This window comes from Cygnus olor, chromosome 14 (genome assembly GCF_009769625.2).
Source record: "Cygnus olor isolate bCygOlo1 chromosome 14, bCygOlo1.pri.v2, whole genome shotgun sequence".
NCBI classification, from domain to species: domain Eukaryota; kingdom Metazoa; phylum Chordata; class Aves; order Anseriformes; family Anatidae; genus Cygnus; species Cygnus olor.
Genome location: NC_049182.1, coordinates 12,648,634 through 12,659,102, shown reverse-complemented (window position 1 = coordinate 12,659,102; position 10,469 = coordinate 12,648,634). Strand labels below are relative to the sequence as shown.

At 64.0% G+C, this 10,469-nt stretch overlaps 1 protein-coding gene across 3 annotated transcripts; it reads left to right on the top strand.

Moving 5' to 3' along the window:
• The first annotated feature begins 941 nt into the window (after positions 1-941).
• Positions 942-7,314, top strand: LOC121077906 (START domain-containing protein 10-like). 3 transcript variants are annotated; one of them, XM_040573554.1, is made up of 7 exons: positions 942-1,925; positions 2,519-2,675; positions 4,913-5,060; positions 5,132-5,235; positions 5,312-5,429; positions 6,274-6,326; positions 6,484-7,314. In XM_040573554.1, exons 2-7 carry the CDS (start codon positions 2,529-2,531, stop codon positions 6,694-6,696), a joined length of 783 nt encoding a protein of 260 aa, XP_040429488.1. In that variant the 5' UTR covers positions 942-1,925; positions 2,519-2,528; the 3' UTR covers positions 6,697-7,314. The 3 variants fall into 3 exon arrangements, with proteins under 3 accessions (XP_040429488.1, XP_040429486.1, XP_040429487.1); XM_040573552.1 differs by lacking the exon at positions 2,519-2,675 and having other exon boundaries at positions 947-1,925; XM_040573553.1 differs by lacking the exon at positions 942-1,925 and having other exon boundaries at positions 2,511-2,675.
• Positions 7,315-10,469: the final 3,155 nt, after the last annotated feature.

Sequence of the window (10,469 nt, the reverse complement as noted above, 5' to 3'; positions counted from 1 at the left end):
TGCACAGCTACTTCGGGAGGCTTGGTGCCACATCACCCTGTGACCCTTCTCTGCTGGGACCTGCAGCCCTGCCCGTGCCAGCACGAGGTGGACCCGCCACTGTGGGTGCTGCCCTGGCTCTGTCACCAGCTGGGGACACAGGTGAAGGGGACCTGACACCACGAGGGGAGGAGGGCAGGGAGATTTGGGGGCAGAGGTGCCTGAGCCTTCCCCCAGCAGCCTGTGTGAGCCACCTGCACCCCAGGCAGAGGACAGTGCTCCAGCAGGGCTGTCCCACCGCTGTCCCATTGTCCCTCCACTGGGTTTCTCCATGCCAGCCCCTGGGGACAGGGAAGTGACCCGACAGGGCTTGATACCCTGGGTGTGCTGAGCCTCATGGGGGGCAGCACGTCCCCTCCCACCCCCAAAACATTTTCCTACCGCTGAAAGCCCCCAAAGCGGCAGCAGAAGCCCCGCATTAGGGCACGGAGGAGATGCCCACCGGCAGCATCCAGGTGCACGGTGACACCCAGAGCTGTCCCTGCCCTGCCCCCCTACCTGGCAGGGCTCGGGGTGGCCAAGGAGGCGACCGTGGGTGGCTTCAGGCCCTGCCAGGAGCGGGGAGGACGCAGGGCAGAGCGAGGAGGAGGAGGAGGAGGAAGGCCTTTGGTGCTCCATCCCACCCCCTGCCTCACGGCAAAACGCAGGCGGCTCCCTCCGGCCGCGGCTCGTCCCCACCTCCGGGCCCTCCCCCGGCCTCTCCCTGTCGCTCTCACCGGTGGAGCACGCGTGACACCCAGTGGGCGACCCACGGACTGCAGGGCCGGGTGCCGGGAACGCGCCCGGCTCAGCCCCGAGCCCAGCCCCTGCCGGGGGCAGCCCCGATCGCTCCCCGCGGCTCAGCCGCTCCGCGCACATCCAGCCCCAGGACGGCCCCGGCACCCCCCCGTGGGGCCGCTCCTACGGGGCCGAGCTGCCTGCAGGCACAGCTCCTCGGGCAGCCTGTGCAGGGCCTCACCACCCTCATGGTAAAGGGTTTCTTCCAATACCTCGTCTAAATCTCACCTTTTTTAATTTAAAACCACCCCCCTCATCCTACCACTGCATGTCCTGGTAAAGTCCCTCCCCAGCTCCTTACAACCCGCTTCGCACCCCCGTGGCCCCACTCCAGCAGCCCCGTGTCCTTGCACCCGCCCCGGGCCGAGGGCAGCGCTGCGGGGGCAGCAGGGACAGTCCTTCACCCACTGGCCCCGCTGCTTCGGGTGCAGCCCAGGATGCGGTTGGCTTTCCGAGCTGCACACACACGTTGCTGGCTCGTGTTGCACTTCTCATCCACCAGCACCCCCAGGTTGCTGGGGGCCACTCTCAGCCCATTCCCTGCCCAGCCCGCGCTCACGCTTGGGGTAGCCCCAACCCAGGTGCAGCACCTTGCACTTGGCCCTGCTGAGCCTCACGAGGTTCCCGTGGTCACACTGAAGCCCTCAGGTCCCCACTGAAGGCATCCCCTCCCTCTGGTGTGCTGACACCCCCTGGCGTCACCGCAGACGTGCTGGGAGAAGGGGATCTTACTGCTGAGGGGAAGGGGCCGAGCTGGGGCACCGCGCAGTGGGGCCTCACGGACCTGGGGGTGGTTTTGGTGACTTTGGTTGTTCGTCTGAGCAGTTGGGGAGCTCCTTCCAGGGGGGTTTGACTAAGTGAGGGTGCCTCGATGCCTGCTTGGTGGCTGGGCTTGAGCTGAGCACTGCAGGATGAGGGCTGGGGCCATGTTCAGCATCCCCCCTGTGGGTTGGCCAGGGACCCACGTCACCCGTGGCACAGCCCTGCAGGCGAGGCTGCACTGGGAGGAACGGGTGTGCAGCACAGGCAGAGCCTCAGCCCAGGTGGACACCAAGAAGCTCAGAAGTGAGACCGACGGGGAGCGCATGGACATCGCCAAGGTGGGACAGGTAACGCCAGGTTCCACCCAGGGCATGGGCAGGGTCCCAGCAAAAAGCACCGGGGACAAGGTGGCAGACAAGAGGGTGACAACCGGGGCGAGCTGTGTCCTGGGCCACGGCAGGCACGAGGCCAGCAGCCCAAGGGATGGGGCTGTCCCCCTGCTGGGTGCCACGGAGGGCACGGCTAGGTGCTGCATCTCCTCCTCCGTGCTCCTGCAAGTGAGCTGCTGCTGCAAAGTCAGGCTCAGAGATTGCCAGGGGACAGCAGGGACGGCAGGGATGGGGACACAGAGGGCCAGGGGCAGCTCTGCCCTGAAAACCGAGCCACCCGTGCGCTGCTACCTGCTGAATAATAGAGGAGCCGGTGGGCAGCCGGAGAGAAACGTGATCCCGGCGAGCCCGGGGAAGACATCCGAGCTGCCGGCAGCTGCCGTAGCACCCGCAGGGCAGGAGCCTTCCTCCCCGCCGTGCCGTGCGGCCGCAGGGCTCTGTGCATCCTTGGGGCCGTGAGGATAAGGATGGCCGCGTGAGCTGCGCGCAGGAGCTGGCTCCCCGGGCGGTGAGGCAGAAGGAGCCTCCCTCAGCTCAGCCCCCATGTCCAGAGCGGGGGAGATGGTTTATATCCCAGACGACTCCGACTTCAGCTCGTTCAGGGAGCAGTGCGAGAGCCTGGAGGGCTGGCACTGCCGCTACAACAAGGCTGGCGTCACCGTCTGGAGCCGTGGCCAGGAGGAAAGCTGCACCGTGCAGAAAATCAAGGTGAGCCCTCCCCTGCGCACCCCCCTGTCACACCAGTGCCCTGCTGCAGCCCGCCCCAAACAGCACGGCTTGGAGGGTTTGGACCCAAAAGCACTTCTGCAGCTGGCGAGATGCTCCATGGGCTCTCTGCCTGCCCCATGCTCCCAGCATCTGGACCAGGACGCTGCTGCAGCATGGAAACATGCCCGGGGCACACCCATGTGTGCTCACCTTGCCGCTGCCCTTGCTCCAGACACAGGTGGGAACGACCTTGTGGAGATGGCCTTGTTGGGAGCCCCTGGGGCATGAGATGGGCAGGTGGGTGCCTCTCCCCCTGCCGTGCCATCCTGGGGTGCATCGCCTCGTGTCCCACACCAGCCGAGCATCCCTGAGGGTTTCGGATGCCCCACGTGCTGCGCCGGGGACTTTGCTGCCTGCCAGGGAATGGATCTGGGATGCTGTCGCTGGGGCTGTCACACCGTGCTGCTCACACACATGGCACCAGTGACGGTGCTGGGTGACCCTGAGCATATCAAGAGTGGCTGTGGGGCGAGGGAGCCCCATCACTTCCTCAGTCCCACTGGTGGAGGGGTTACACCAGCACAGGAGCATCCTGCAGGGCAGCGCTCGACTCCGGGGCACTGTCATGGCTTTTCTGCCACAGGATCCTCACCGAGGATCAGACAGGAATGGGGTCTGCCATAGAAAGTGGGGCTGGAGCACCTGACCAAGAGGCTGACCTGGCAAGGAGGGCTTCCAACTGGGAGCACCAGGGAAGGGTGACCATGACCTGGAGAGCTGGGAGGCACGGGGAGGTGGTGAGGAGGCACCTGGGGCAGAGGATGCTGGAGGAGGCTCTTGCACTGCTCTCCTGATCGCAGAGCGGCCGCAGCCCAGCACGACACCAGGAGGAGGTTGTGGATGCCCCATCCCTAGGGGTGCTCAAGGCCCTGGGCAACCTGGTCTAGCGGGTGGCATCCCTGCCTGCGGCAAGCGGTTGGAACCAGGTGATCTTTAAGGTCCCTTCCAACCCCAAGCATTCTGTGATTCCATGAGGAGCTGGGCATGCAGGCACATGGTGATTGCAGTGCTGCTGTGGATGGAGGCCCATCATGGTCAAGGTGATGAGGAAGAGGAGGAGGAGGAGGAGAGGCAGAGATGCAGCTCTGCACAGAGCTGCAATACATGCAGCTCTGACATGGGATGGGTGGTGAGCCAGGGCAAGCTCCCAGGCCAGGACCAAGCAGCACACAAGCCAGCTGGGCATACACAAGTCCACAGGACCATGTAGGATGCACCCAAGGGTGCTAAGGGGTCTGGCTGTAGTCACACAGACTGCAGGAGGTCCCTGATAACCGGGAAGAGGCAAACATCACAACATCACATCCGTCCTCCAGAAGGGCAAGAAGGAGGCTGCAGGGCACTGCAGGCTGCCTCCATCCCCATGAAGAAGGTGGAGCACAGCCGTGTGCAGGCGCCCGAAGGACAAGAAGTGACATGGGGACAGCAGCAGGGACTGCGGCACCGTGGTCAGGACAGGCTGGCAGGGTCCTGGCAAAGTCCAGCCCTATTCAAACAAGCGCAGCCCAGCAGAGGATGCAGCGTTATATCTGCCCTTTCCACTGCTGAGCCCCATAGAGCAAGGGTCCCAGGAGGGTTCAGGGGTCTGAGCATCGTCATGCCGTCACCCAGACGGGGGCACTGCCAACAGCTCCTTGGTGCAGATTTTGGTTGGGCTGGAGGAAGATGGGCAGTACGCTCTAAGGGGGGATTTTGGGGGTGCAGTGCTCCCGCTGGGGCACCCAGTGCTTTCAGGAGGATGCGTGGGCCCCTCCTGCAGCAGCAGGTCCAGGTGAGGATGGGCTGGGTGCTCCCACCCCATGGTGCCCCACAGGTACGGCACAGCTCCAGCCCCGCGGGGCAGACACCTCACCCCGGGGAAAGCTGGCCCGAGATTGATGGGACCTGCCACCCGCGTTCAAAGGGCCGTCTCCCATTACACGGTGCTGCCGCGCACCTCATCAAAGATGCAAAGCCTCTAACGAGGAGCAGATGACATCTTCCTCTGGCGCCGGGAGGAGCAGGGATGGGGCCATCAATAATGCACGCGCCTGTGCCTGCGGGCGGCTCCGGTTGCAGCCGGACCAGCCAAGAGGAGCAGCCACAAGTCCCCATCCCTGGGGGTGGGCACGGTCCCGGGGACCCGAGGGGGACCCCAGGGGGGCCCAATGGGGACGTGACGGCCCGTCTCCCCACAGACCCGCATCTCCTGCAAGGACGTCCCTGCCGAGACGCTCTACGACGTGCTGCACGACACCGGCTACCGCAAGAAGTGGGACTCGCACGTCATCGAGACCTACGACATCGGGCGCCTGACCGCGAACGCCGACGTGGGATACTACTCCTGTGAGCAGCCCCCAGCCCCCCCCTGCACCCCAGGGTGCCCCTGGCCGGGCTGTAACCGGGTGTCTCCACAGGGAAGTGCCCCAGCCCCCTGAAGAACCGGGATTTTGTCACCCTGCGCTCCTGGCTGCCCCTGGGCGATGACTACATCATCCTCAACTACAGCGTCAAGCACCCGGTGGGTGCCCGCGGCCCCGGGGCAGCCCTGGGCAGTTGCTTGGGCAGGCTCTGAGGCTCACGGGGTCTTTTTGCAGAAATTCCCTCCCCGGAAGGATTTTGTCAGGGCCGTCTCCCTGCAGACCGGTTACCTGATCAAGGCCAATGGCACCGGCGCCTGCGTCCTCTATTATCTCACCCAGGTGGACCCACGAGGTGAGAGCCAGGAGGGGACGCTGCGGTGTGCTCCCACAGGGATGGGTCTTCAGATCTGAGAGCCATGGCACTGCAGAGTGGTTTGGGCTGGAAGGGACCTTAAAGCCCACCCAGTGCCACCCCTGCCATGGCACGGACACCTCCCACCAGCCCAGGCTGCCCCCAGCCCCATCCAGCCTGGCCTTGGACACTGCAGGGATGGGGCACCCACAGCTCCCCTGGGCAGCCTGGGCCAGGGCCTCACCTCCCTCAGAGGGAAGAATTTCCTCCTTAAAATGAATCAAAATCTACTTTCCTCCAGTTTAAAACCATTTCCCCTTGTCCTATCACTACAGGCCCTTGTACAAAGGATCCCATCTTTCTTATAAGCCCCTTTAGGTACTGGAAGGCTGCTGTGCGGTCTCTCCAAACCTCTTCTCCAGGCTGAACAGCCCCGGCTCTCCCAGCCTTGCTTCACAGCTCCAGCCCTCTGAGCATCCTCATGGCCTCATGGATTTTTCATCCACCAGCACCCCCAAGTCCTTCTCCACAGGGCTGCTCTCAATCCACCCCTTGCTCAGCCTGCACTCACACTTACAGTCACCCTTGCACTTGGCCTAGTTGCACTTCATGAGGTTCTTGTGGGCCCACCATGGATCTCCACCATCCTGAGACCCAAGGGGAAGTGGGGACAGCGAAGGGAAGATGGGGAACCCTCCAGGGCACGGCATGGGGCAGTAGCCATCAGACCTGGGGGTCTTGGTCCAGCACCGGGCGCTGCACTTTGGCCAATGCACCCAGCAGGGATTTTGGAGGCTTTTGGCATCTCTGGATCAGCTCTGTGATGAGGCTTTGGGTCTTGCAGGATCGCTGCCAAAGTGGGTGGTGAACCGCGTCTCACAGTTCGTGGCACCCAAGGTAAGCAGGGTGTGGGGCTGGTGGTGGGGCTCCAAAGCAGCCGTGGGGCTGGGGGAGCCAAGGGGCTGGTGTCCCAAACGCAGCCCAGCCCCCTGGAGAAGCAAGCGGTGGTGCAGCATGGGGTGGCCATGACGGGCTGGACCGGCTCTTCCCGTAGGCAATGAAGAAGATCTACAAGGCAGGGCTGAAGTACCCTGAGTGGAAGCGCAGGCACGACCCTGGGTACAAGCCCTGGGTGTACCCGGAGCAGAGCACGCTGCCCAGCCTCAGCCTGGCCGAGCTCTCGCTGCAGCACGCCGACTCGTTGGAGCACATCGATGAGACTGGGCTGACCGAGGACCACCTGAGCACCAGCGACCACGAGGCCTGACGGGGCAGGGGGAACGTGGCACCTGGTGCCCCCCAAATCCTCCGTCAGTCCTCCTGTGGGAGCCTGCAGCATGGGGGCAGGGAAGGGGGGAGGACCATTCCGGTGCCCACGCACTTGGTGCCTGTGGAGATGTCCCCACGCAGGTGGCAGAGCGGGATGCAGGAGTGGGTACCCCAGGGAGGCAAAAAAAGGGGGAAGGAGACTTCCTGGGGTGGGAAGGAGCTTGGTCTTGCTGCTCTGAGACCTTTGGGGTGTGCTCCTCACAGCCCTAGAAGCAGAGGGTCTGTGTGGGACCTGCCCAGGCTTTGCAGCAGCACAGGACTGGGACCGTCCCTCTCTGTCCTGAGGTCCTGCCCTGCCAGCCCCGCTCCACGTCCCCCCAGGCTCTGTGTGAACCCCATCTCCAGGAGCCCCCCAGGTCCCCTCCTGGGTGACGGATTCACTGCCACAGGCTGCCTCTAGTGTTTGCTGCTTCTGTGGTTTCTGGCACAACAATAAAAGGGTTGGTGTGTGCACAGCCACCGAGCTTCGGGACGGCATGGGGGCACCGAGCACCCCCGGGCTGCGCAGGGTGCCAGCACCCCAGGGTGCCCACTCAGTGGGTGCAGGGGCTGGGAGGGGACAGAGAGGGGGATGCTGGGCTCTGCACATCTGGAGGGAGCAATGCTGGGCTCTGCACATCTGCACGCCCGCGGGTGGGTGTGCGTGGGCACAGGACGGCTTCCGCCGGACAGCGGGAAGTTTGTCTGGACAGACGGCGGCCGGGGAACAAGCTGACGAGTGCTGGATTTTTCCACCCACCCGTTTGCTGCAGGATTCCTGCCTCAGAGAGGTTCAAGCCTGCTCTGTTCCGATGCAAACAGGGATGTCACTGCCAACAGGGCTGGGCCTGAGACCCGTCCCAGCAAGGTTAAGGGTAGGGGACATGGACCAGGACATGGCGGCCCCCATGAGGATAACCCCCAGGGCCTGCAGAGCCACCATCCCCTGGGGGTTTGGGGTCCCTCTGATCCCCCAGCCTCCCTCTGAGTGCTGCTGCCCTGTGCTTGCTGTGCCTTGTGCTGCCCTTTTTGTGCTTCTCCCCATTGCACCTGGCTGCCCACCCCAGCATCCCGGGCACAGATGCTCGCTGCCCCCCTTTAGCCACCCCACAGCATCACCTATGTCCCCTGTGGGAGAAACTCCCCTGGGTGCTGCCCTGATGGGCACCCAGACCCCACAAGGCGCTGAGATGAAGACCACCCCGCATGGTCGCAGCCTCTCCTTGCTCCCCAGGTGTTTCTCTTCCATAACCAGGCTGCAGCTTCTGCTGCCGGGGACATTTTAGGTGAATTTTCTGTGATTTTCAGCCACCCTTCAGTAGGGGTGAGGAGCTGCTGCCTGAGCTCCAGGAGGCTGGGGGGGAGTCCCAGGTACCCAGCGCAGAATGCTGCCCCAAACAGCCGGGGTGACAGTGGCACCGGATGCATGGGGAGGACAGGAGGGTTGGCAGGGACAGGGACCTGCAGCCAGCGCTGGGCTGTGACCGAGCTCCCAGCATCACCACACTTGGGGGGTCTTGTGATACTTGTGGGGCTGGGGAGGGGGACATTCCCAACCTTGTGGGGTGCTGGACCCCCATTTTCACCCCAAAAGACACCTCGCTGATTGTTTCCCCAGCAAGGGGCCACATGCCAGCATCCCTTGAGTGAGGGAGGGGGCAGGCAGGGTGTGAGGGGGGCATGGGGGGACCAGAGTCCCCCTGGGTGCCCTTGCTGGGATTATGGGGGCACAGGCGGCGGGGGCTGCGGCCCCCCAGGAGAGCACATCTGGCAGGCTCTTCCTGCCTGGCCCCGGTGCAGGGATTGGAAAGGAAACGGGAAGCTGCTGCTGGGGGAGAGATTAGTTCAGCAGCGAGCAGTGTCAGCCGGCCCCATGGATGGGGGGGTGGCGCGGGGCCCATGCTGCCCCCGTGCACCAAAGCATCCAGTGTCCCAAATGTCACCAGGCTAGGGGAGGGTGTCACCCTGTCCCCAGGCTCTCACGCTTTGCAGGTGACATCTCCTGAGCTGGCAGGGGGGTCCCATCCCCACCACCCATGCTGGGAGCAATGGGGCCCCCCGAGCAGCCTGCCTTGGATAAGTGTGTCCTGTGTCCCCCCTGCAGCAGGTCTATGAGAGCACTGCCTCCAGCCCCCTGTCCTGCTCCTCGCCCTCCCTGCCCCTCTGCCCTGCCCTGCAAACCCCCAGGGGCCGCTCGGCACCGTGCTTCCAGCTCCCCCATGGGGCAATTGTCCTGAGCCCCCCACCGTCTGCTGCTCCCTGGGTGCAGGGATGGAGGGACAGAGGGAGGGATGGAGAGAGGGATGGAGGGATTTAGAGATGTAGGGATGTAGGGAAGGAGGAAGGAAGGAGGGATGGCTGGGCAGCTGGACACACGGACCTTAGGGCACAGTGTTATGGTGGGGTGCTTCCGAGAGGGGGGAAGGAGCAGGCCAACGTGCTGGAAGGATCCCAAATTCACTTTGATCTTCACTTCCTCCAGCCCTTGCCTGCGCGTTCGCCAAGCCCAGTCCCCAACCCAGAGCTGTTTTCCCCAAACCCAGAGCTGTTCTCTGCTCCTGCCCATCTGCCTCCCCCCAGGAGTGGGTGAGACCTTCCTGTTGTTGTCAAAGCCGGGAGGCCAGCCTCTAAATATAGATCCCATCAGCAGGTTGGCAGACGCCAAAGCGATCAAGTGGAGTCCCTAAAAGCTGCACAGTGGGAGGTGGGCAGGTAGGAACGCCCCGAGGACCAGCCCAGCCCTGGCGCTGTGTGTGTCCTGCCTCCACAGGGCTGGGGCAGGCTGCACGGGGCTGGGAGGTGCTGCGGGGTGCCAAGGAGCATGGGTCAGGTCCCGCACAGCACTGCCTCTACCACCACTTGTGCCTGCAGCAAGGCGGGATTGAAACCGCATCCTTTGCTGCCACCGCAGCTCTCCTGCAGCCTCCGTGTGCTTATGTTTAGCCAGGGGGCTTCTGCAAAGAGGCACGGGGCACGGGGTGGGTTCGGAGGGTCCCTGAGCACCCTGAGGGTCCCTGGGTGCCCTGCCTCTGCACCCCGCCATGGGGAGGTCCATGGGGCCCCCTGTGCCATCCCCAGCCCCATCGCACCCGGTGGGGACAGGGGAGGAAGGGGGGGATGCACCGGGGCCGTCGCTGAGTTCTGCTTCTGCTTTGCAGAAGCAAGTCTGCGAGAAGGAGAAGCTGCATTTCCCCGCCTTGCAGCACACACAGGCTCAGCCGGGTCGGCCCTCGCACCCCGGGGGGGGGCCCCACAACCTCCCCGCAGGAAATTCTGGGGCTGTGGGGATTAGAGGCAGGCCCGAGGTGCAGCACGGGGAGCCCCCAGGGCATGGAGCAGTTATCAGCCTGGCCACAGGGTGCGGAGAAAGGCTGAAGGCGGTGAGATACCATCTCAGATAAGGGCAGGGTTGGGTAACAGCAGAGCTGGTCTAACGGCACAGGACTCTTGCGAAAAGCGTTGTGCTAGGAGCAGCCAGGTGGGTGAACGAGCAGGGTCCGTGCCGGGCAGGAGCCCCCTGTGCCCCCCTAACCCATCCCCGCAGCCATCCCATCACCATCCCCTGGTCACGGCGGTGGGACGCAGTGTTGTACCCACAGAATCCCTTGTGGGAATCCCAGTTTTTCACCCGCCCAGTGCCCATCCACCTAAATCCCCTCAATGGCCTCATTGTAGTCTTTCTTAGCCCAATTTTGCCAAGCTTTACACAGCCTTCCCAGCACTCCAGTGTGG

Bases quoted from the DNA above. Each gene is read 5' to 3' on its own strand.
- LOC121077906 (XM_040573552.1), top strand. From the start codon at position 1,728: ATGAGGGCTGGGGCCATGTTCAGCATCCCCCCTGTGGGTTGGCCAGGG. The intron at 5,236-5,311 runs GTGGGTGCCCGC...GTCTTTTTGCAG, and splicing joins ACTACAGCGTCAAGCACCCG to AAATTCCCTCCCCGGAAGGA. The intron at 5,430-6,273 runs GTGAGAGCCAGG...TGGGTCTTGCAG, and splicing joins CACCCAGGTGGACCCACGAG to GATCGCTGCCAAAGTGGGTG.